Genomic DNA, 25,271 nt, shown 5'->3' on the forward strand with positions numbered 1-25,271 from the left:
CAATCATTTGTTGTAAAAAAACATTTCAATAATCGTATTAAACGTAATATTATATTTTTTTTTTTATTACGATTTTCACAAAAATAATTAAAATGATTAATTTCTCATAATTTGTTGGTGAAACTTGAAATAACAAATGCGTATTTCAAATTTTTACAAAAATTTCACAATTATACAAAAATTGTGCAATTCATCTTCAAAAAACAATTAATATTCAGAGCACTTTATTTCTCCAGAACAAATTTTCAACAACAACACCTCTTGTTATGGGAGTTTGTAAACTATAAAGGGCTCTGCCATTAATTAGATCATTGAAATGGAAGTATCAACTGCAGGACCTGCATCGGGACTGAGCGGTAATTTTACCCTCGGCGGATCAACGGGCAGCGTAGGCTTATCTCAGCCTACCTCCTCAAGCGGTACACTCGCTTCCGACCAATTTCCAGCGACTTCACAACCGGCACCAGCAGATCGGACAGAAAGCCAAGTTCTGTCGTTTTCTTCGCTTTGCGCTGCCTTATTTAATGATAAGATCAATTCTTCTGTATACGATTTTCACACGGATTCCGCAGACTTGGAGACAACAGTTGAACAATATGAATCCTTTGTTTGTACACCATTTATTCCAATCATAACTCGTCCTCATGCAAGATCATCAAATCTGCAAAGAGACGCACTTGATTCCAGCGGTTACAGAGTGGAAAGATATCTCATCACAGCATTGAAGGCCCTGATCCTATCTCGTTCAGAGGGTGAAGCCAGTAAAGAGAAGACAATCGACGCCATGCTCCTTATTGTTGCAGCGCTCCAGGAGGCACGCCACACTAGAATTCAGGCTGATATTGGTTATGATGCTGTACGCTCTCTCAAAGAAGATCAAGAAAACTCTCTCGTTTCCAGCGAAATACTTTCAAAGATCACGCCAATACTAGAAGCAAGGAAAACAAGAAGAGAAGTGGATGAAGCGGCAGTTCCAGTGGACGATGGGTTGAATGATGTTGTGGACCGCTCGCCTTCTCCAACGGACTCTTCATCTTCTTTCTCTTCTTCTTCTTGTTCTACGTGTTCTGGTTCTTCTTCACCTTCTCCTTCTCCTTCTTCTTCTTCTTCTTCTTCTTCTTCTTCCAGATCCTCTGATCCTGACGCTCACAGTAGCTACGACCAAGAAGGTTGTCGAGACTCCAGAAGCATAAGAGACTTCGACGATATGCAGCACAACACTTGCGCCGACGAAACAGCCAGCTCCCGAAACGCTACCTGCGGCTCGTCGATTCCAGCTACCTCTGCAACATCTGCTTCCTCTGCTTCCGCTGCTTATTCCGTTGCTTCTGCTGGCTCTGCAACCTCTGATTATTCTGTTGCTTTGGATGCTCCGGGTGCTCAGAGAATGAATAACATTCAGCGCTCTGTTTCAGTCCCGCTAGACGAGCGGGAGAAGAAAGAGTGGAATCTATCAGTTAGCGGAGAAGTTCCCTTTATGCATCGCTCTCAATCGTACGGTGAACTGAGCAATTTGAGACATGAGTATCCGAGCGATGGGCTGCTGGTGTACAGCGGCTGTATCAAGTTCTTGTCGTTCAGCTCTCCACCAGGGGGCGTGTTTCAATTGGGGAAAAAGGATGAAAATAGTGAAGTCAAAAGGTGTGAGGAAGATGAAGCATTCTTCTCGAAACCGCTGGTTGCACTGCAGCAAAAGGATTTTATGGAACTGATTAAGTACGCGCTATCGCTTGCACGGATGCTGGCCAGGGAGAAAAAGAGGAGAGAAGCAGAACTGATCGCTGAACACATGGCAGAAAAAAGAAATTATGGATTCCAGAACACGGATGACTATCAACAAAAAGAAGAATCGTATGAAGAAGAAAACGACAAAACAGAATTCAACAAAATTAATGCGATTAACCGGAATATGGGAGGTGACCATCCAGAGGAGAGGCAGGAAATGAGCCAAGTTGCCGTCATGAGGACCAGTCAGACAGCCAACGAAGAGCAAGAGAGCAGAAATACAGCTGAGCCGAGCGCTGCGAGCTACGATGTTGCACAAATGCCAAGAAGCACCGATGTGAATGAGATGTTAATGGAACAGTCCATTTTTCCGAGATACACACAAGTCAGTGACGAGTCATTTTTGCTGATGTTTCCGTTTGTGGATAAAGAAGAGATGAAGAAAATAATCTCCCAGGAGATGCTGAATTCGAGAGATGATCCGATTGATAACTATTTGCCTGCAGAGAAAGACTATGAATATTCAATGGGATTGAATGCGCGCTTCTTTAACGAAGCAATGAGGCAGGATCAGGTGGAGAACGAGCAGAACACAGATGTGCAGAAGGAGATCGAGATGACTCGTTATGAAGGAATAGTGCATTCGTGCCAAGTTGATGGTGATGGCAATGGTGATGAAAATGAAAATGAAAATGGAATTAGAGATGGTGGTGGTGGTGGTGGTGGTAATGTAGATAATGATGTCCGCACAGAGCAAGGAGTGGCAAGCCAAAGCAAAGCCTTCCAATCAGAAAGCTCTGCTGAAGATACAGATGCTCTGAAAAAGAAGACACAAAGCAATGAAAACAATGAAGGCAATGACGGCAATGGCAACAATGCCACCGAAGAAACCATTGACACAGACCATTCCTCGTCCTCATCTACATCTTCGCTTATGCCTCGTGTTGTAAAAGAAGACATTTCACAGACTCAGTTTGTTGATGATTGTCCGACAGATTATTCCTGCCAATTACAAAGCAAAGATATTCAACCAGATGATTTATCGTTGATTTCCCCTCGAAAGCAGAAAGTATTTTGTGAATATATCGATGTAGATTTTTCCGGACAACAAAATCAGTGTTGTTGCACAAATAATCCAATACCAGAAGACCCCACAGATATCAAAATATGTTCACCAGGCTCTTATTCTCCTTCTCTTTCTCCATCTCAATCTCTTTCTCTTTCCACTTCTCCTTCTCTCTCGCTATCTCGCTGTTTATCTCCGCTCACTTGCTTGTCCCTCTCCAATGACGCTTCACAGAATTTCAAGACATGTACGTCAAATGAAAACTCCTTCGTTTCTTTGTATAGAAAATGCGATTTACACAGCAAGTTTGTGCAGTCGCTCTCACCTTCTGATAAAGATGAGCCTGATTTCACTGAAGGAAGCACTGATTTATTACAGTTGCTTGTCACAAAGGAGCAAAAATATTTTGATAAAGATGCGGTTATTGAAAGGAATGATGAAAGTGAAAAAAACGGCGTGCAACCAGAAAATGTGCAGCAGTCTGAGCGACTTGAAGTTGGGGAAGAAGAGAATGATGGAAAGGAGAAAGGAGATAAAAATAAAAAAGAAAAAGACAATAAAGAAATAGAAAAAGAAGAAAAAGAAATAATTAATAAGGAAGAAGAAGGCAACAAGATAAATAAAGATGTTGGAGATAACAACGAAATAACTGAACGTTCTGAAAAAAGAGAAAAAGATAAATGAACAAAAGATGAAGAAGTGGAAAAAACGAATGAAAATTTAAAGAAGAAAGAAGAAATCGAACATATGGATGAACATTGACTTCCTAAACGAAACTGAGAAAGAAAGAAATCATCCTGAATTATTTTTATTATTTTATTGTGTTTAAGATAGATGGTGCATTCAACAGCAGCAATCTTGTAGCAAGCGCAATTATGAAAGGAAGTTTAAAAGGTGTGAATTTTTTTGGGGGAGTTATCACGTACAAAATTAATGTATATTTCCTTCCACCTTTCCATTCTCCTTGTAATTCGGCTCAAAGTGATTTTAGTGAGATTTATTTATTTTTATTCATTTACGTTTATACTTTATGATAATTTGTTGTCTTTTGCACAAAAAGAAAGTCAAATATAAAGAAAGAAATATTATTAGAGAGACAAATAAATAAATATCAACTTGCTGAGTACAAAAAAAAGTGAATTTAAGTTTTGTTTTACGTTGGTTATGTTTTTTGTTCAAATTATGAGATTCTATGTCTTATCATATCACTTTTCTATTTGACTTTTCTCCTTTTTTTTAACGTTCTCTTCAACTTTTATTTGATATACATTGGACAGCTGGGGAAATCTGTGTGATAAAATGCCTTTTTTTTGAGTAAAGGTAGATGATCACAGATAGGTGAAGCTGTAAATTGTATTTTTGATATTGCATATTTGAAATGAAGAACTTTCTTAGAAACTTACTTTGAGTTGTTTTCGATCGTTCTATATTTCTGTGCTTTTTTGTAGTTTTGGCTTTCAAATTATTAAGAATTTTATGTTGTCTTGTTCATTGCACTTCACATTGCACATTGAAAATGCACTTTATTTGGAAGCTTTTTTTCCCAAGAAATATAACAATAAATAATTTATCATGTTAGAAACAACACGGAAATATTCGCAAACTAATTTTTATTTTACAATAACAATTCCTTAAATACACTGAAAGCACATCGACTCAAAAAACCATCATTCAAAATTACTTGTGACTCATCATTTATTTCAGACTTTTTCGATTAAAGAATCAAAAAGGGGATATGGATGATCCTTTTTGAAATCACACTTAAGTTCGAGTTTTACTCAGAATTTTAATATCATTGGGATTTTGAAAAATTGAGTTTGAACTGAAAATACTTATTATTCATGATGTTGTTATTGCATAAACAAAATTTTAACAAAAATCCCATTGAAAAAAAAATTATGATCAAAACTCGAACGAAAGAATGATTTCAAAAAGGATCTGCCATATATTCAATTTTGTGACAAGCCTGATATTTTTTTTTTTTTTTTTTTGTGTTTGTTTACAACTCTTTCAACAAATCCTTTTCACATTGTACAGTCGGTGCCAAAGCCGATCCTTGGTGCGAAACCCGAACCAAAAGAGGAAGAGAGAATGCAATCATTTTTCGAAGTTGTTTAATATTTCTTCAATTAAAGACTAAATATATTTAACTATTCGTTGAAACCAGGTATTTGGCAACAGAGTTATTAATTTTCAAATGAAATAATAAAAAAAGAAAATACATATTGTTTTTGTATTATTATTTGTTTAGTGAAAAATAATCGATATGAAGCAATTCTTTAAAAAGAAAATTTCAAATATATTCGTCAAAAAGGTATGAAGGCTAGAATTTTATGCTGCAGTTGTATTTAGAGTAGTATGTTTCTCTAATGCGTTTCTCTTTCGAATTAAATGAAGGAGAAATTTCTCTGGGAGGATGATCGAAATATTTTATTTCATCACTTGAAGTCAATTTCTCTTCTTTTTCATCGTCTTTGAGTATTTCAATTACTCTCTTTGCTTTTTTTCTCAAAGATTTTTTTTCCTTTGCTGGTTCTTTATTCAACATTTCATTAAGTTCTTGCCTACTATGTTTATTCTTTGGTTTCTTTTCAGAAGAAGATGAAGTTGGTTTTCTAATTTTCGTCAGCTGGTTTTGAAGAAAGTGCAAATGCTCTTTTGTCGATTCAATTTGTTTCATAAGCTCTGAATCATCCATCTCTTTTGCTTCTTCTGATGATTTTTCTTCAGTGGAGTTTTCGTCAGTTGAAAATTTTGTTGTTGAATTTATGCTGTGATCATCGATCAATGTTGGGCGTTCTTTTGTTTTTTCAGAATCGTGGAGAGATGAATGTTTTGAAGATTGCAAAGTAGATAATTGTTTATCACTATGAGGAGAATAATTTCCAAACAACTCTTCTCTCCAATCTTGCGAAGAAACTGAAGTATTAGAATTGCATTTGTGATTTTGGATGGGAGATCCAGATATGCGATCCAAAACTGGAGCAGCTGCAACAGGCCATACGCCTGTTTTTATGAACGCTGCTTTTATAGTCGATGGCATAATCGCAGCAGCAACCGCCTCGGGGAGTGTTTCTGCAAGGGAAGATCTGTAGGAATGTATCGAAAACGGTGTAGGAACGTGAAATTTATTGTAAAGAGTTGTTTTCAAACGAGAAAAGATGCACGAGTCGCACGGTTGTAATAGATGGGTCATATTCTGTGGAAAACACTTCAAAATGATATTGTGTTTCTCTGCAAAATCTGCAACAGAATTGTCTGAATGAGTTCCATGATTATCCATTAGGAACAGGGCTTTATGTGTCGATGTTGGCTCAACTTTTGAGACAATCGCTGGTATCCAAAAATTGATCATGATGTTTTTAAATATTTCTTTTGTTATCCAACCGGATGAAGAAGGAAGAACTTTGATGTCGAATGCAGAAAGTGATGAAAATTCTTGTGGTAAATTTTTCATGGGCCAAAGAAGAAATCGTTGCAGTGAAGAACCATCTGCACAGACACACAGACACAAAGTTGAATTAGGAACTTTTGGAGGAGCTGTTGAAGCAGGCGGAATTTGATTTTTTAGACAAACAACCAGTTTGCTTGTGCTTTCACTTAAATTCAACGAAGATTCATCAAAATTAAATATACTCGATGAATTAATGTTATTCCTGCTAATTACGTCAGACAATTCTCCAAACCATTGTCTCACATCCTCTGGCGATTGAGCTGCTATTTTTGATAACTCATTAGGTCTCGATACTGCTGCATGTATAATTTCACTTCTTTTTAATAGCTTGTATGCATACTTTTCGTTAAGTTTTTTTGGCTCTTTGTTTTCACCACATTCTTTTTCGAGAATATCCGCACACTTTGATAATTATTTTTTAAAAGAAAAAAAACAAAAAATAAGCCAAACCATGTTTTGGACGTCATGCACTTTAATTGTTTCTTTTTCTGATAATTTCACAAGGACTTGATTTTCAATTGTTTCGAGCTGGCGCGCATTAATTGTTAGAGGATGCCCATCTACTCCAACATCTCTTCCTTCCTTCTCTGCTTTAACCCCTCTGAACCATGCACATTTCGAAATAATGTTTTCACCAACAACGGTTTGCCATTTCAGTGAATAATCACTGCGTATAGCAAATATCTTTTTGGTTATCGAAGGAATGGAACGATATTTGCTGGATGCGAGTTGACGATGAAGTTGAAGAGGAGAAAGATATGTTGAGTTACTCATGATATATGGGGTATGATCAAATGAATAATCATTGAAACTTTTGATTAGTGATGTATTTGTTAATTTTTATATATTAATAATATATTTTTATTCGCAATAACACGAATACAAATATTTGGATTTATTTCTTTTTGTTGTGAACACAAAAAATAAAAGATTCATTGGTTTCAAAAACATCAGCCAATATAATGAATTGTGTTCTTGTTGTTTCTTTTAATTGATTAATGATTATTTCAGATGCGACTGCCTTGGAAATATCTCTAAAAAATTCAAGATAGAGATAATTTTGCAGAAATGAACAAGATCAATGCTTATACAAGGATCGGGTTTCGCACCAAGGATCGGCTTTGGCACCGACTGTAATAGATAAGGACTGTGATTGCAAAAAAGCTTGAAGAGGATTTTTTTTAATGACTCCTGAAAGACAAACCTCCAAATTGTTCTCATTCAGACAATTCCATTCCGTAATTACAATGTTTATTAGTGTCAGTAATTTATCGGTGACCGAAAAATTTATCGTGACCTAAATTTTCTGGCTCTCCAGAGCACTTTTAGAAAAAAATAAATATCAGGAAACCTTCAAAATATTATTATTTACTATTCCTTAAAAAATATTTTTTATTTTTTAATTTTAGAAAAAAGATCTGGTATTTTTTGTTTTATTTTTTTAGATCAAAGACTGATTCAAATTTTTTCGAGTTTTTTGTTTTGAGTGTTTTGAGTTATATCATTATTCATAAACTTAACTTCTTTATAATTTTAGTGATTTTTCATTGTTCAACACTTCGGTTTATTATTACTTTTTCCATTTCACTAAATTTCAACAAATTGAAGGTTTTGTTTTCATGGCAACGAATTTTGGAAAGTGGGAACATAAATTTGATCGAAATATGAAATTTTCATTTTCACCTGAAAATTAAACAAAAGGAACTTTTTTAAAAAATTTAGACATATCGATAATTTCATATTCCATATAATTTTTTTTTTTTTTTTTTTTTTTGTTCATAAATAAGTTTCTATTCAGAATACAGTCTAAACCGGATATAATCACGCCGAATATAATCACATTCGTATATTGTCATATTTTTCGATGCATCGACATTTTTGGCCTATTTAACATTAAATTTCCATCGCATATAATCATAGGGCTGAAAATATATAATAACATTTTATATTATTATGGGTGATTTGTTAAATGAAAAATCGGTTTTTTGATCAAAAATTAAAAATTTTCGCTTTTTCAAAAATGTGCTCAAATAAGTCAATGAAATAAACATTTATGTTAAAAATGAATTTCGCAAGTGAAAAATGCGTTTTTGTGAAGAATTTCCAAAAATAAAAAAATCGACAAAAAATTACATTTTCAAAAATTAATTTTTGTTTTTTTCTGTGTAAAGCATCATCGTGTATAATCACAATCGGATATAGTCACAAAAAGTTGTACAAAAACCGATGTGAATATATCCGGTTTTGACTGTATATCTCCAAACAAATTATCGCAATTTCTTTTCGATGAATAAGCAACAACAAAAAATCACCTGGTGATTTTTTTTCCATTTCACATTCTTTCAATCAAAACATTTCGACAGGACAATTTGTTTGAAAAACAAGGAGATAAATCCAATAAAACAGACAACATTTTTTCCAGTTCCAAGATTTTCTTAAATCTCAAATGAGTTTTTCACAATTCTTGTTGTGTGTTGAACTATTTTTTTTTTGTATCGATTTTCAAGCCAAGTTCAAAACAAACAAACAAACAAACACACAATACACACATACACTCATATATATGATTGCAAAAATAATCACCCATATCTTTCCTCAAACTGTGCTTTTGGTTCACACATTTCAATAAAGCAGAATTCAGATCTTTGTATTCTTTGTATTCTTTGAAGATATTGAAGATCAGTGGCACTTCATTTCGTGAATTCGTTGTTGTGAAAATGCAAAAATTAGCTGTCTTGTTACAAATTTTCGTTTCGTTTATTTTTTTTTTCAAACATTCATCCAAATTACAAGATTTCATAAAAAGACCCTGTTTTGTTGTAAATGGAAATTATATAAAAGAAAAATAACAATACAAACAGCAAGCAAAGCAAAGAAAAGCAAATCAAAAAATTAAAATTAAAATTAAAATTAAAATTAAACAAAAATTAAAATTAAAATTAAATCAAATGAAATTGAATATTACCGCAATTCGAAAATAAGTCCATATTTAAGAAAAAAATGAATAAGGGAAGGTCATTTTTCTCATAATAAATAAATAAATCAAAATAAAACCCGCGCAAACGAAAAATCACTTTTCAAATTTATAACAAGAAAAAAAGATAAAATAAAACGTCAAATACAACCACAACGAGATCTTTCATCTTTCTTTCAATCAATGTTTATAAATTTATCCTTTTGAATTCCTCTAAACTCGAACGAAACTCACCCATTCTGCTCCAAAGGCTCTTGATTGCCTCAGCTGCTGCCCCAACAAGATTTGGGTCGTGGCGCCCATCCCTCTTCAGACAAACATCCTGCTGCAACTCTGCCGACTCCCCCATCTCCCCCATCTCCTCCATCTCTTCCATCGCAACAAAAAATCTCGCAAGCCTCATCAGAGTTTCATCTCCTCGCGATGTACCAGAGAAACGCTCATCCTTTTCCTTTCCTTTTCCCACACTCTGCGACGAACAGGATGCCCTTTCGTTTTCAACTTCTTTTTCTTCTTTTTCTTCATTGTCTTTTTCCTCATTGTCTTTTTCTTTCTTTCTTTCTTTCGTTTCATTCAGTTCTATTTGTTCACATGTTTTATGATCTGCCTCAGCAGAACATTCACATGAACACTCAGAAGAAGAAAAAGAAGAAGAAGAAAAAGAAGAAGAAGATGATGATGAGTCAGAACAGTTGGATAAATATAGAGAAGATGGAGGAGACGGAAAAGATGAGGAAGACAAAGAAGAAGGAAGAGAAAATTGAAGATGGGAGGAAAGAGACAGAGGAGGTGGAGAAAGCGGAGGAGACAATGGAGGAGACAATGGAGGAGACAATGGAGGAGACAATGGAGGTGAAAAAGGAGATGGAAAAGAAGAAGAAGAAGAAAATGATGATGATGAAAAGGAGGAAGAGGAAGAGGAAGAGGAATTTGAGGAAGAAGGAGAAAAAGATGAAAGAGAAGGAGAAGGAGAAGGAAATGAAGAAGAAAAAGACGACGGTGATGAAGCACTGCTAACAGGAAGATATCGAGAAGGGGAAGGAGGAGGAGGAAGAGAAGGAAGAGAAGGAAGAGGAGGAAGAGAAGGAAGAGAAGGAAGAGAAGGAAGAGAAGGGAGAGAAGGGAAAGAAGGGAGAGGAAGAGGAGAAGATATTGAAGTGGAATGATAATCTCTTAATATTTCTTCGGATTGAAATGCAAGAGAAGGAGAAGGAGAAGTGAAAGTTGATGAAGAAGAGGAAGAGGAAAAGGAAGAGGAAGAGGAAGAGGAAGAGGAAGAAGAGGAAGAAGAAGAAGAAGAGGAAGAGGAAGAGGAAGGAACAGAAACAGATGATGACAACCGAAAACAATCTAATTCAGCTGCTCTTTCTCCTCTCGCCTCAGCAATATACCTCTCAGGAACATAATTCTTCACAAACTGGTTCAGCTGCAATGCAAAGTCCTTGTGGCTCTCCCACAGCTTGTCGCACTCCTCGCAGAACTCCACACACCCTGCCAGTGCTGACCGGCGGCTGCTCCATCTCTCCTCCTCCTCTCTCTTCTTCTCCACTATCTCCTTCAAACGATAGAATTTCTCCCTCAGCTCCTTCATGTGCACAGCATTCCCCTCCCACTCCTCCCTTTTCTCCTTCAGCTTCTGCACTCGCCCCTTCAGCTTCTCAATCTTCTCCTTGTTTTCCGGGATGTCCCGGCTCGGCGCATACAGCTCCACCGTCCCTTTGCACTCGCTCGCATCGCTTCTCACCAGGTGCTTGAACTTCCCTTTCATCACCCCTGCCACCACACTCCCCGCCACCATCGTCGGATTCGGCGCTTTGTACACCGCCCGAAACACCCCTCCCTCTATCCCCGACCTCTGCTCTTTTTCATCTGAATACGTGTAGCTGTTCCCCGCAATAAACTTGAACGTCGTGTTCGCCACTTCGATCCGCTTCTCAAACCGCTTCTGGTTCTGCAGCCGGTTGCTGTGCTTCCGGAAGCTCATCGTCTCGTATTTCACAACCTCCTCCGAGTCAAGCCGGCCAATCTCTGCTTCATACTGCTCCTTCAATCGCTCGTACGCATCCATCTCCCCTTCCCCTTCCCCTTCCCCTTCCCTTTCCTCTTTCCCGTCTCTTCCGCCCTCCCTGCCCCTCCCTTCCCTCCCAATCCGGATTTTCTTCAGCGTGGCCTCCACATCCCTCATGCTCTCGCTCACCACCCCATACCCTCCGCAACACTTGCACTCAAAGTCCCCACACACACCCACCACCTCTTTCAAGCATCTCGGAACCCCCCGCCTCCCTCTCATCGCTCCCACAAGCAGCCTCAGTGCACCCGCTATTCCCGACACCCCGCCAACAAACTCCTCCGACTCTGCCGTGCTCCCCCCAAGCCAAACACGCTCGGCCCCAACAAAATAGTTCGCGTCATGCACCATCGACTTGATCCTTTCCACCGAGTAAAAGTCCACTGGGTCGTAGTACAGCAGCCTTCCGCCTTCAGCCGCCCTTTTCAGCACACACAGCGTCTTCACCTGCCTCAAGCATTTTTCAATGTCTGCCTTCCTCACCAATCCTTCTTCTTCCACTCTGCTTTTCTCAAGCACCGCCATCATCTCCTTTTCGCTCACCCCTTCCCCACTTCCTTCCCCTTCCCCTTTCTCTTCCCCAAAAAACTTGCCCCGGATTTCCCTCATCTGCTCCCGGTACAGCTTTCCCAAATCCTCGTGAAGGCGCGCTTGAACCTTCTCGATCAGCACATCTCCAAGCTGCCCGCTGCTTTTCTCTTTCATCGCCCATCTCAACTTGCACTTGTTCGCAACAAACACTACCGGCAGCTCCCCGTCCTCGCATATCTTGCTTATGAACTCCGCGTCTTCCCTCATTTTCGACACGTTGCACAAATTCTCATATTCCGAAACATAAACAACCATCACGTTTTTCGCTTTTCTCCTGTTCGCCTCCATCACCAGCCCGCTCACAATGTCCCCCTCCGCGTCGATGTTCGACCCCACAAACCCCTTCGTGTCCAGCACAGTCGCCCCGTCCAGCTCGAAGCATTCTGCAAACTGCGTTTCTGAAACAATCCCGTCCCCGATCCTCGGCCCTCTCCCCGCTCCCCCAACTTTCACCACCTTCCCCTCCCCATTCTCCTCCATCTTCGCCCCCAGCACCGCATTTATCAGCGTGCTCTTCCCGGCCCCGCTCTTTCCAACTACAATCACCAAACGCTCATTTCGCGCGCACCCTTCATATTTCCCATTGAACCCGATCAGCACCCCCAGATATTCATTCAGCGAGGATGCCCCCTTCTGCGCCCTGCCCCGGCCGTCTCCCTGCTGCAAAAGCCGAATCATTTCTCTTGATGATGCAAACAAAAAAAAAAATAAAAAAAAGAAAAGAAATATTAAATTATGTGTCTTTTCACAAAAAAAAAAATCAAAAAAACAAATTGATGAATATTTGATTGTTATGTTGTGCATAATGCTTTTGTGAATGCATGCGCATGGACAAAGCAGCGTTATCTTCAAAATGTTTTGTTTTGCTGCAAGCACTTGATATTTCGAGAAATGTCACACAAAATGACTTTTCTCAACGAGGAATAACAGAGAACAAAGGGATTTATTGGGGCATTTCTCACCCAAACAATTCACTCCACTCCAAATGTCATTTCACTTCAAAAATCAAAACAATCAAAACACAACATAATCGTTGGACAAAACAATCCCTTTCAAGACATTCCATCACAGAAAACAAAAAGAAAAAAATTCTTATGAATATTCTTCTTCTTCAAAAAAAAAAAAAAGAAATTAAATCAAAAATTTAAAATTGCAAGTTAAAAAATTGATTTTTTTTTTTTTTGAAAAAAATTGAAAACAATTCAAATTAGCAAAAAGTGAGAAAATTAAAAGGTCTGAACATCAAAGAATAATAATCTTTTCCCATTAGCTTGCAATGGCTCAATCTGAACACGCTGTCTTCAAATCCTTCTTCTTCCATCTTTTCAAATGTCTTTCTTTTCAATTCTTTTCGTTTTGTTTTGGTAGTTTCTCCATCCGTCTTTTCTTTTATTCTTTTTGAAATATTCAAAAAGAAAAGCAAGCAATTCTCAATCATTTCATCTTCCCAAGTTGATTGCTTCATTTCCTCCAAATAGAAATCAATTGCCCCATTTTTTAACAAACATTCAATTTTAACATTTCTATTTATTGCTGTATTTCTAAGTATATCGAAGCATCCATTGCAAATATCTTTGTGATTGTCCCTTGATGCTTGTAATACTTGAACAATGCAATTGATAAGTCCAGCAATTTCTTCGTTCCACAATTTGCACGAGGTAAAGTAAAAATCAATAACAAAGAACCATCTCTCGATAACAAGCACTTCCTTTGCTTCTTTTCCTCTTTCTTCTTTTCTCTTCCAATCCACACTCTTTGACAGATCTTCCAATGCTTTTGTTGCTTCTCTTCCAAAATGCAGCTCATTCACAATCATATCTTCCAAATTTCTATCTTTGGTAAATCTTTTTATCAAAAACTGCCAAGCAGACTGATAGGCGAGTCGTGTCAGATTCTGATGTTCCTGGTGATAATAAACAATCTCTTTGATTTCATTCAAATGCAGTTCTCTTTTATTTTCCTATGAAAAAAAGGAGGAAAACACAATTCATCAATATCAAAATGGAAAAATGTTCTCAAACCCGATATCCGATTTTGCCCAAAGCCAGCAACGCCATTTCCACTTCCTTCTGAGCTTCTTCGGTCTCGTCTTTCTTCAATGCAACTTTCAGAAGGCAAGGAACAGCAATTGAAAGTAATTCATATGAACACCTGTAGCTTAGCAAAGCATAACATTCACAAAGATCAAGCAGAAACTTTTCATTTTTTTCTTCTTTCTTCTTCTCATTTTCATCAATGATCATCTCTCTCATTCTTTCGCTCAATGATGAATAATTAAAAGAATAAAATGAAATATGTTTCAGCTCTTTGCAATATCCAACATGCTTCAACAGCAAGATTGCATTTTCCATCGAAATATTCCTTTCTTTAATCATTTTATCTATTTTATTTAATTGTCCTATTGTGAAAATTGATTCAAATTCTTCTTCATCCATTTCATCAATTAATCCATTCATCTCTTCGATTTTCTGTTTTTGCTTATCTTTTCTGCGACGCTTAAGCTCATAAAACAATTCTGCAAATAGAATTCAAAATACAAAAAATCTTTAATTACCGTTTAATCCAAATAAATTCACAAACTCGAAAACTGCACTGTTTTGGTCATCATCTGTATTCTGTCTTCAGATATATCATTTGTCAAACTCATTCTGCATGTTGCAAAAAATATTCAAAAACAAGGCAAAGCTTGACAAATAACAAAATAAAAGATAAATACACACATGGTTGATTATCTTGAAGTCCTAAAATGATCGCAACACAGACTGTTAAATTTTTGTTTATAAAAAGAAGGGCAAAAGAAAATGTGAAGAAGTTGCAAGGATCGGATGAATTAAACCAGAAACAAAAATCTTTTGTTTCTTTTTGATCAAACCAAAAGATATTTCAGATGAAGAAATAGATTTCGTTTTTCTTTTTTCTTTTTGCAAATTGAGTTTGTTTTTTATTGGAATGAAATTGGGTATGCTTATTACACAGAAATGGAAATATACAGATAAAAATAAGAAGTCAAAAAGCTATCAAATTTCAAAAAAGAAAATTCTTTTTCGACAATTGACAAACAATATTCAGTTGAAAATAATGATTACAAATCATTGCATTCTCAATGAATTATATTTTCTTATTTTTCAATTTTCAGTTTTCATTCAAGATGACTCATCGGATTATTGAAAGGGAAAAAAAGACAAAAAATAAAAAAGGAATTGTTGATTCAATTCCAAAATCAGTCAAACAGCAGAAGAACATTGAAAAATGGTTTTGAAGCGAAATGAACAAATAATGAAAATTCTTGAAGGTCATCTCCAACATCAAGGATGGCAGGACAAATAATTGGTGGAAAAGCAACAATGAATGAAAAAGGCATTTTTCTTTTGTTTTCATCAAACGCTTTGAACATCAAATATCCAAATGACTTGGATTGAATGGAGATCAAATGAGAAATGTCGTGAAGGCAGCTGTGCAATGAGAAGCATTCAGGAAGCACAACAATTCAACAACATCTTTGGTTGTTCATCAAAAACCCAGAAAAAATGAATCAGAGAATTCTGCTGCTCAGCCAAAAGAATGAAGAGAGCGGAAGGAAATTCAGATTCATTATACATACTTTTCTCTTCTTTGGAGCAAACCAAAAATTTGTTATTGGACTTCAGTGGCTGATGAGAATGAATGGACAACCCTTTTTGAATCTCTCTTTAGCCCTGCCTTTTTCTCTTTTTCCACTGCAAACAGCACACTCAGTGAAAGAGGAAATACCTGTCTCTTCACTCATTTCTCATCTGACACTCTCAGGATGTTTCATCTTCTCCATTGGCTTCTCTGCAAAGAACATCTCTTGTCAAATCATCATCCTCCTTTGTGGTTGCTGAACATGCTGAAAAGGCACGATAAACAACAACAGCTGCTTCAGTGGTGATTGAAGTAAAGTTGAGCATGTTTTGGGTGAAGCAAAAGAAAGAAATCTTTTTTGATGTGTTTCTTGATTTCTGTTTGTATTGATGGTGATCCAATGAAGGATCTCTCCTCATCATCAACTTCTTTCTTTTTCTTTTTCTCCTTTCCAGGCAATCTTCCTCATCACTTTCTCTTTCTTCTTTAACATTTCTTGAAACCAATTGGTCACTTTGTTATCAGGATTCTGTTGCCTTCCTCGCTGGATTCTTCAAAGAAGTTGGAGAAGAAGAAAAAGAAGGAGAAGAAACATTCAAAGCAATTGTTGTTGATGAAGAAGGAGAAAAGAAATATGAATTTCATCTGTTTTGAATGAACAGTTTTGAATGAAGGAGAAGAAACAGAAGAGGATTTCCTTTGTCTTTTTTCTTTCTTCTTCAATGTTTCCTTTCAAACAGAAGGATATAATTCCATTTAAAGATTTTGGAAAGAACAACACTGCTCCCCTAAATTTCAGAGGAAGAAGATGTTTTGATTGAAATTCTTATGCTTTGTTTGATGAAGACAGTGATGCAAAAGAAGAGGAAGCAAATGTTGATGTTGAAGCCTGTGTCTATCTGTCTGAATGAAGTGCAAATATGATATTTTTTCCGAATAAATTCTTTCATTCAAACACTTCTTCAGTTTATTTCCCCTCTCTCCCAGCTCATTTAGCCTTTCATCTCAGAATTTCTCTCTCAATCTTTCTCTTTGTCCCATTCAAACAACCATCTCCATTCATTCAATATCTCATTCTTTTCTTTTCTTCAATTCAACCCACTTCATCACCCATCTTATCAACAACATCATCATAGTTCTATTTCGACAAAGAAGACAACACACAACTCAGATGAATTGGGATTGAGTCACTTTCAGATGATGGATGGAATGGAAGGGAAGGGCAATGAAACAAAAATTGGATGAATTTCAAATGAAGATTTCTGAGCAAAAGAGAAAGAGAATGAGAAAAAAGAATTCAATTGAGATTGACTTGTTTCAGTCAAGCAGTTTTTGAATAAGATTTTCATTCTTTTTCTTCTTTGTCGTCAGATTTATTTCTGCTTTATTTTGCACAAAAGAAGTTGATAACAGGTTTCTTCAAAAACATTTCATTTCTTTTATATTCTTCTCCTTCGCCTTTTCTTTTTCATTAAAAATTAAATCAGAAAGAGAACAAGTTAAAGAGTTCAAAGGCTTCAAGAGGAAAAAACTGAACAATTGAATACATTGTTATAAATATGAATCTTGTTGAAGAAGGTGGATGGCAATGATCAATTCAACGAAGATTCTTGATGGAACTTATTTAAAAGAAAAGAATATCATATTTTTTCATTTTTCAAAAAAGGGAAATAATAACCATATTTTAATTCATTCAATTCTTGTTTTCCTCCCATTTTGTGAAAAATAAAAAAGAAAAGATAATTCAATTTAAGAGTTTCATTTTTAATTGAAAAGAATTTCTTTAAGCATTCACAAAATAATCAGACAATATATTAAGCAATCTAATGAAAATTATCAACTGAAAAAGGCTGCAATTAACTGTTTGCGGATTAAAGGAATAATCAAAAAAGAAAAAAAAAGCACAGAGAATATCAAAATGTTTGGAATCTCATTTCTTCAAAGATTAACTGAACAGTCAGAAGCAGATAACACAGATAAAAATATTTTTGTTTTTGAACAAAAAACTGTTAAAGTTATGTTGGACCACCAATCAATCAAATCAAAAATAAATAATTTAATAAATAAAAATAATTAAATATTTGAAAACAAAGTGAGTTTCATTTTCTCAAATATTCAAAAAATAATCTGTAATTCTCAATGATATTTTTGGATAGAATTTTTTGTTTAAAAAATCAAACATTTCATGAAAACTCTCAATGCAATCTTCGTATCCTTCTTCCTCCATCTGTTCAAATATCTTTCTTTTCAATTCTTTTCGTTTTGTTTCGAACATTTCATCATTCTCCTCCTCTTTCAGTCTTTCCGAAATTGAAAAACAGAATCTCAAACAATGATATACCATTTCGTTATTCAATGTTGATGGGTGAATCTCCTCCAGAATAACTTCAACAGCTCTGCTCTTTAATAAGATATCTTCATACTCAACTCCGTTTCTTGCTGCAATTATTAATGCACCAACACTTTCATTGCGTATGATTTGGCATCTACCCCTTGCTGCTTGAAACACCTGAACAAGGCTGGCTATCAGTCCAGCAAGTTCTTCGTTCCACAATTCGCACGAGGTTAAGTAATTATCAATATTACAGAGCCATCTCCTGATAATATGCACTTCTATTCTTCCATTTTCTTCTTCTTTTCTATTCCAACCCACACTCTTTGACAGATCTTCCAGCTCTCTTGCTGCCTCTTTCGAAAAATGTAGTTCATTTGTAATTACTTCCTCAAGACTTTCATCTTGGAGTAATTGATGAATCAAAAACTGCCAAGCAGACTGATAGGCAAGTCGTGTCAGATTCTGATGTTCCTGATGATATTCGATGATTTCTTTGATTTCATGCAGATATGGTTCTTTATCAATGCTCTGTTCAAAAAATTAAAAAAAAGCACAAATATCAAAAATAATGTTTGTTGATCTCATACATAATATCCTGGAATGTGACTTAATGCAAACAAAGGCATTTCCACTTCCTTTTGAGTCTCCTCGTTTTCCTCTTTCTTCAATGCAACTTTCAGAAGGCGAGTCACAACAATTGAAAGCAATTTTTTTGGAATGCTTCCTTCAATCAGCAAAGCAAAACATTCACAAAGATCAGTCAGAAACTGTTCATTCTTTTCTTCTTTTTTCTTCTCATTTTCATCAATTATCTTTTCCTCAAATCTATCCCTCAACGAACATGTATCAAAACAAAATAAGAAAAAGAATTTTAATGCACTGAAATATCCAATGTGCATCAGTAATAAAATTGCGTTTCCCCATGATAATGCCTTTTCTTCAATCATTTTATCTATTTTATTTAATTGTTCAATTGTGAAAACAGATTTGAATCCTTTTTCATCCATTTCATCAACTAATCCATTCATTTCCTCAATTTTCTGTTTCTGTTCATCTTCTCTGCGATGCTCCAGTTCACAAAACAATTCTGCAAATAGAATTCAAAAAACAAAAAATCTTAAAGAATTTAAACGATGCAATATTTGCGTACCATTGAAGTTATTTGTGATGCACACATCCTGTATTTTTCGCTCATGTCGTTCAAAAGACTTCACATTTTTCATCTTTCCACATGAAAAAAGAAAACAAAGCCAAGAAAAATTGATGTAAAATTGAAAAACGAAATAATCAATAAAAAGGTTATCAGTGCTCACGCTGTTCTTTTTGAATGATTGCAATGCACAAAAAATTTCAAAAAAAATCTTGAACCTTTTCTAATTGCTATAACGGATGCTTTGATCATAAACAAATTTTCACACACTTTTTTTCTTATTGAACGATTTGACATCATTTAATGCAGTTCGTTACCTCAAAGTTAATCATCTGAAGAGAACAAAGACAATTTCAAATTCGCTTTTGAATGAAAAATCGAAATGATTTGTTGATTGAACTTTGGATCATAATCTTTCGAGAAAGATGAAGCAATCAAAGAACTTTTCAACAATTTTAAATCTTCATCTTCCAAGCATTTCTTATGTTTAAAACAAGAATTCCTTAAAGTTAATGTATTTCACCTTCATTGTTAATGTTTGATTGATATTTTGAGAAAATATTTCTGATGAAGTTATTTCACTCATAAAGAATGAAAACACATTTAGAAAAATAAAATTTCACAGACGTCAAAAATTAAAGATAAAGAAAAATAATTGCAGTCAGTTAGCAAAATATATTTAATTTAAGATAATTTTTTTGTATTTAAAAGTACAAATGAAATTTCAAATTTTAAAAGAAAATAAAAATTACGTCCACTCCGGGAATTGAACCCGGGCCATGAGAGTGACAGTCTCATATTCTACCGACTATACTAAGCGGACTTGCATATAGTCGGGGAGGAAACCCGGGCCAGGGAGGAAACTCGGGCCTCACCCATAGTTTGATATTTGTGATCTCTAATGAAAAAAACAATTAATTCTGCATCAAGACTTTGCGCAACTGCTGAAATTCGTGAGTTAAAAGATGCACACTTGAAGGCAATTTACTTACACAACATCCTGAACATTCCAACGAGAGAAATTGCCCGAAGCCAGGTACTTTCTCGCTCTTCAGTGCAAAGAGCTCTCGCCGCAGAAAAAAAAAGGAATACACCTGGAAAATCTGGAAGACCAACTCTATTTGACAATTCGGACGAACAGTATTTAACAACAGTGATAATTCATGATGCAGAGCATGGAACGTTTCATTCAAAAATGGAAATTACACAAATGGTTTGTATTTCGCTAATTATTATTTGTTTTATTTTTTTTTATAATTCAGGCTAATGATTTGCTAAAAACAAAGAGAAAAGAAGGAGATGAAGTCAAAACGGTTGACAAACATTGGGTGAAGCGATTTTTGAAAAGGCATATTGAAATTAGTCTTGCGAAACCAATTGCTTTGCCTTTAGGGAGAGCAGCCCACACTTCGAAATATTCAATCGTCCCCTTCTTTGACGAAGTGAAGAAATTGTTTGAAAGTGTCAATCCAATTCCACAGCTATTGTTAAACTTAGATGAAACTTCCACTTTTTCATCCAAACAACAACCTGAACTTGTTGCTTCTTCATCCTCAACGCCTTCTGCAGTTGTTCCTGAAGTTCACTTGCCAACTTCGACTTCAATAATCTTCATGACAAGTGCAGACGGGTGTCGATATTTGACACCCATATTAATTCCATTTTCAACGCTTCCAGAAGAATACAAGCTAGGAACAACTTCGCACGAAGTGTTCATTCCTTCTTTATCTGATCATGTGACATCAGCAATTTTTTTGGACATGTTCAAAAAGTGCGTAATCACAGAAATTAGAAACAAAAGAATTGTAGTGGGAAAGAGAGAAAAGCATGCCGTCCTCATTATGGACGGTGGAGTGGGACATTTTCAGCCAGAAATTCTTCAATTATGCAAGGATAATTTAATTGATCTTGTAAAACTTCCATCACATACTTCACACATTTTGCAGCCTAATGATCAATACATCTTCGCAAGTATGAAAAGGGTGATCGGAAAAGCCAAAAAAAGCGGAACAACAACCTCAGCATCATCAAAGAGAGAAATATTTATTGAAATCCTAAGAAATGGACTTGCAGCCGCTTCGTATCCAGAAACTATAAAATCTTCTTGGAAAAGCACAGGGTTATGGCCATTTAACCCAGAGAAGATTTTATCAAATCTTCCTGATAATCCTCCAGAATGGGCATTACCTGGCGTTGAACCCAAATCTGCACCAATGGGATCTTCATTTGGAGCTGTTTATTATTCTTCTGATGATTTATCTGATTTGTTCTGAAGACATTTTATTTTTTATTCCATATCATTGCAGCTTTTTTGGAATGCACAGCTTTTTCATTATAGTTAAATATCTTTATCTTTACTGTTTTTCTTTGTTTCAGTTCATGAAATGAAATACAAACACAAAAAAAGGAAAAATAAAAAAATTCCCATTTTAATATCTATGGCCCGGGTTTCCTCCCCGGCCCGGGTTTAGTCCCCCACTATAGTTGAGGAGTTAACCCGCTCAGGGGAGTTAACCCGCTCAGATGATCAAAAATCAACCCATTCTTTGTTTGGGAAAAAATGTCAAAGATTGAGAAAGAGATCCACAGAATTGCAGCATCCAGCGAAGCAAGGCTACTGGAAACTCCTCACGAGAAAGGTCTTCACTTGCATCTTGTTTGCGGATTCAAAAAGGCTGAAATTGAACAAGCAAATATTGTTTCCAGACATTTTCTAAAAAGAGCAGAAAAAGCTCAGAAGGAGAATCGCGTTGTTGGAAAACCCGGGAGACCTTTTCTTTTTTCAAAAACAGACGAACAAAGGTCAATTGTCAGATTGGAAGTCGATGCAGATAAAGGAATTTTCCATTCAATGAGAGATATAGCGGAAATGGTTTGTAAGCATTCGAATTATTGTATTTTTAATTTTTTATTATTTGCAGGCAAATGAAATTAGAAGAGGAAAAAGTACTGATGAAGAAGAAGTCAAATCTGTAGACTAACACTGGCCAAAGAGATTTATTGAAAGATATCCAAAACTTGCTTTGAAAAAAGCAACAAAGTTACCAATAGGCCGTGCTGCACATAATTCGAAGCAAACTATAGGTCCCTTTTTTGATAAAATTGCAAAGTTCTTTTCCGAAGTGAAAATTGCACCTCAATTGTTGTTCAATTTGGATGAAACATCAACTGTATTTTCAAAATCTTCAGAAGATGTCGTGGTTCCGTCTTCTTCTTCAGTTCAGCCAATCATTCCAGAGCCTTCATTGCCAAATTCAACATGTATAGTTTTTCTCACAAGCGCAGATGGAGTGAGATATTTAACTCCAATTCTTATTCCATATTCGACAATTCCAAAAGAATATGTTGAAGCTACAACAGAAAATGAGGTGTTCATACAATGTTCAACTGGACACATGACAACTGCATGCTTTCTGGATGTATTTCAAAAAGCAATCCTTCCGAGCATAAACAAAAAGCGAATTGCCATAGGACTACAACGCAATCACGCGGCTTTGGTGATGGATGGAGGAACAGGGCATTTTTCCACAGAGATCGTTAAATTATGCAAAGATAATTTAATCGATCTTATCCAACTCCCCTCGCACACCTCTCACTTGCTACAACCCAATGATCAGTACATTTTTGCCAACATGAAAAAATGTTTCAAAAAGTCAACTGAATGTGGGAAAACAAACACGGCTAGCGAAAGAAGAAAAGAATTTATTTCTGTTTTAAAGGAAGCAATTGCAATGGCTTCGTTTCCATCTACAATAAAAGCCAGCTGGAGAGTGACAGGCCTTCATCCATTAAATCCAGATGCTGTTCTTGCTCAACTGCCAGAGAAGCCTCCAGAATGGGCAGAAATTGCTTCATCATCGAACAGGGCACCGGAAGGAGCAATGTCTGGGAAAATTTTGCTCAGTTCTGATGATTTGTCTGATATTGGAATATGATAGAGTTTTTCTTTTTTTTTATCCTCTGTTTATAATTTTTCAACCTTTTTTAGATTTTTTCCACAAATATTCTGCTATAATGTTACAACTAACGATTTTAGTTTGTTTTCGAAGAGAAAAATGAAAACTGCTGAAGGAAAAATGTTTTAACTTCTGTGATCATCTGAGCGGGTTAACTCCCCTGAGCGGGTTAACTCCTCGACTACAAGACAGACGTTAAAATAATTGAACGGGTCAATTCGAATTGATTAAGTCAAAACTTTTTTTTGTTTATTGAAACGGTATTGACTCTGTCAATTCTGTTATATATATATTTTTGATCACTGTTTTTCTTTTTTTATTATGGAAACATTTTGATCCGATTTTTTAACATGTTTCATGAAACTTAATGTTTAGAACAAATTGAATGAAAAACGTAACTGTGTGTGTTTTGTTATTAATTATTTTTTTGATTGTGCATGGTTTTTTTTTTCGATCAAACAATATTATTATGATCCTAATAGTTGGGGAAAAAACCAACTTCAGGGAAAAAACCTGTGCACAAGGGTTTAAACAATATTTTTTGGAAAATATATATTTGAAATTTGGTTTATATGTGAAAAAGAAATGTGTATTGAGGTGATTTTTATTGTTTTCAAAAAAATATTTTCAATAATTGCGAAATTGATCAGTTGTTTAGGCACCTTTTGATAACACATTTTTGAGTATATTTAAAATTGTATATTCGCAATGCTTTTTAATAATTTTTAAAATCAAAGTGTATTCTCAAGTTTTAAAAAGAAAAATATTTAATGTTCGATTTTTTTTTGAAGTGAAAAAAAGAGAATATTTTTGTGAAATGTGTGATTAATATTGTCGCAGTCCCTTGAAAACTTAGCAATTGTTACCAACGAAAATAAAAAAATAAGAAATTTTCAGGAAAAAATAAATGAATGTGAAAATTAAAAAAATCTTTATGATCCTGGATGAAAGCCACAAATAGAAGCAAAAAATGAGTTTGAAAATGTGGAAAACAACAAATACAAACAATTTTATTCAAGCGGAAACGAAAGTTTTCAGATATCCTATTAAAATGAAATTCATATCCATGAACATAATTAAATATATATTTTATGGTTCCGAATCCCATTATTATAATCAATATATGTTCAAAACTTTGTAATTCGAAATTTCGAATGCAAAATGCGATGTATGCATTCAGGGAATTTCCTTTTTCTGGAAGTGTATTATGCGTAAATGCAACATTAGAAATATCGTTTCTTTCCTGCATTTTTGAAAACTGTTTTTCAAATATTTATTTTGCAGAACAATGTTTGAAAATGTGCTAATAAATTGCTTAGACTTTTATTCCTGTTATTTCCAACGCTATTTAAGTTAACAAAAAAATGCCATTTGTTCAGAAAATGAAAGAAAAGCATTCTGTCGTCAAAAACTTTCAGTTCTCTCTTTCTCTCTTCATGCAAATGACCGAAGGCAAATAAATGAGTGGACAATGCAAGAGATGTGAATACTCAAAGAAGCAAAACAAATAACATAAGCTTATATTAATAACAGAGCAGAAGAATTCACAAACTAAAAAAGTGAAGAAGGACAGATGGCATTGCAGAAAAACAAAATTACAAGAAAGGGGTCCACATACAAGTTCTTGAGAAGAATGAGGCAACAAATGGTTTAAATAATTGTGCTGTGTTTAAATAGTGATAAAATTACTTCAACATTTCTGTTTGAACGTTTTCAAGCTTCTGAATCAACAAGGACAGAACAAGTAGAAGGATCTTAAGTTGCAACAGTTAAAACAGTTCCCTCTTGATTATTTAACTTATTCAACGAGAAAAATATGGATAAGTTGGATTTGACAAGAAAAATGTTTCTTCACTCATATTTTTGGATAATTAGAGCCGAACTGTTTTATCATCAATGAATCCACTGGCGAATGAAGAATGAAAGATACTATGTGAGGAACTCACTTGAAAAATGCTTTTATCAGAAAGTCAATGAAGGACAAAAGTTTGAGGGAAAAGTGCTGCAGAAGACTTGTTTCGATATGATATGGAGCAATGGTTGTGAAAGAAGAATATCTAATATTTCAGCAAAAGAAATCCAAAAAAGAAATCTTAGAAGCTTCAAAGCATTAAATCCGAGATTCTATCAACAGCAAAAGAAACCGGAAGCGAAGACTCAAGATTCTTTAGACATGATAGCGTGTTTGAAGGAGATGAAAGCAAGGAAGGGATCGGATAACAAGTGATGATAGTTAAAAGGGGAGAGTGTTCAACAATGAGATCATTAGTGAATGTTTTTCAATTTAATAAAAATTGCTTTATTGAGCGAAGCGAAAATACAGGAAAGAAACTGTCAACATCTGTCAAA

General features: G+C 35.3%; 7 protein-coding genes across 7 annotated transcripts; 4 read left to right on the forward strand and 3 right to left on the reverse strand.

The window, feature by feature from the left end:
- The first annotated feature begins 292 nt into the window (after positions 1-292).
- MONOS_15658 (uncharacterized protein) lies at positions 293-4,394 on the forward strand. The gene has a single exon (XM_067868549.1). The coding sequence runs from the start codon at positions 317-319 to the stop codon at positions 3,473-3,475; it is 3,159 nt and encodes a 1,052-aa protein (XP_067722696.1). The 5' UTR covers positions 293-316; the 3' UTR covers positions 3,476-4,394.
- A 720-nt stretch (positions 4,395-5,114) lies between these two features.
- Positions 5,115-7,019, reverse strand: MONOS_15657 (putative DDE superfamily endonuclease; the record flags this gene model as incomplete). The annotated part of the gene is made up of 3 exons (XM_067868548.1): positions 5,115-6,390; positions 6,478-6,647; positions 6,696-7,019. 3 exons carry the CDS (start codon positions 7,017-7,019, stop codon positions 5,115-5,117), a joined length of 1,770 nt encoding a protein of 589 aa, XP_067722697.1.
- Positions 7,020-10,548: 3,529 nt separating this feature from the next.
- MONOS_15656 (uncharacterized protein) lies at positions 10,549-10,974 on the forward strand (the record flags this gene model as incomplete). The annotated part of the gene is made up of 1 exon (XM_067868547.1): positions 10,549-10,974. The coding sequence occupies one exon, from the start codon at positions 10,549-10,551 to the stop codon at positions 10,972-10,974; it is 426 nt and encodes a 141-aa protein (XP_067722698.1).
- Positions 10,975-13,419: 2,445 nt separating this feature from the next.
- Positions 13,420-14,525, reverse strand: MONOS_12323 (uncharacterized protein; the record flags this gene model as incomplete). Its single annotated transcript, XM_067864935.1, has 4 exons — positions 13,420-13,480; positions 13,564-13,838; positions 13,900-14,393; positions 14,459-14,525. The coding sequence occupies 4 exons, from the start codon at positions 14,523-14,525 to the stop codon at positions 13,420-13,422; spliced, it is 897 nt and encodes a 298-aa protein (XP_067722699.1).
- A 2,638-nt stretch (positions 14,526-17,163) lies between these two features.
- On the reverse strand, positions 17,164-19,178 carry MONOS_12322 (uncharacterized protein). The gene is made up of 4 exons (XM_067864934.1): positions 19,132-19,178; positions 18,967-19,039; positions 18,404-18,903; positions 17,164-18,344 (listed from the first exon to the last, which is right to left on the reverse strand). Exons 2-4 carry the CDS (start codon positions 19,037-19,039, stop codon positions 17,589-17,591), a joined length of 1,329 nt encoding a protein of 442 aa, XP_067722700.1. The 5' UTR covers positions 19,132-19,178; the 3' UTR covers positions 17,164-17,588.
- A 689-nt stretch (positions 19,179-19,867) lies between these two features.
- MONOS_12321 (uncharacterized protein) lies at positions 19,868-21,239 on the forward strand (the record flags this gene model as incomplete). Its single annotated transcript, XM_067864933.1, has 2 exons — positions 19,868-20,179; positions 20,229-21,239. 2 exons carry the CDS (start codon positions 19,868-19,870, stop codon positions 21,237-21,239), a joined length of 1,323 nt encoding a protein of 440 aa, XP_067722701.1.
- A 287-nt stretch (positions 21,240-21,526) lies between these two features.
- MONOS_12320 (putative DDE superfamily endonuclease) lies at positions 21,527-22,901 on the forward strand (the record flags this gene model as incomplete). The annotated part of the gene is made up of 2 exons (XM_067864932.1): positions 21,527-21,838; positions 22,077-22,901. 2 exons carry the CDS (start codon positions 21,527-21,529, stop codon positions 22,899-22,901), a joined length of 1,137 nt encoding a protein of 378 aa, XP_067722702.1.
- Between the last annotated feature and the right edge of the window lie 2,370 nt (positions 22,902-25,271).

Source organism: Monocercomonoides exilis (assembly GCF_001643675.1).
Source record: "Monocercomonoides exilis strain PA203 chromosome Unknown scaffold40-978991, whole genome shotgun sequence".
NCBI classification, from domain to species: domain Eukaryota; phylum Preaxostyla; order Oxymonadida; family Polymastigidae; genus Monocercomonoides; species Monocercomonoides exilis.

Coding starts and splice junctions, on each gene's coding strand:
- MONOS_15658 (XM_067868549.1), top strand. CDS start 317: ATGGAAGTATCAACTGCAGGACCTGCATCGGGACTGAGCGGTAATTTT.
- MONOS_12322 (XM_067864934.1), bottom strand. CDS start 19,039: ATGAAAAATGTGAAGTCTTTTGAACGACATGAGCGAAAAATACAGGAT. Junction 18,904..18,966: donor CATCACAAATAACTTCAATG/GTACGCAAATAT, acceptor TTCTATTTGCAG/AATTGTTTTGTGAACTGGAG. Junction 18,345..18,403: donor GTCACATTCCAGGATATTAT/GTATGAGATCAA, acceptor TTTTTTGAACAG/AGCATTGATAAAGAACCATA.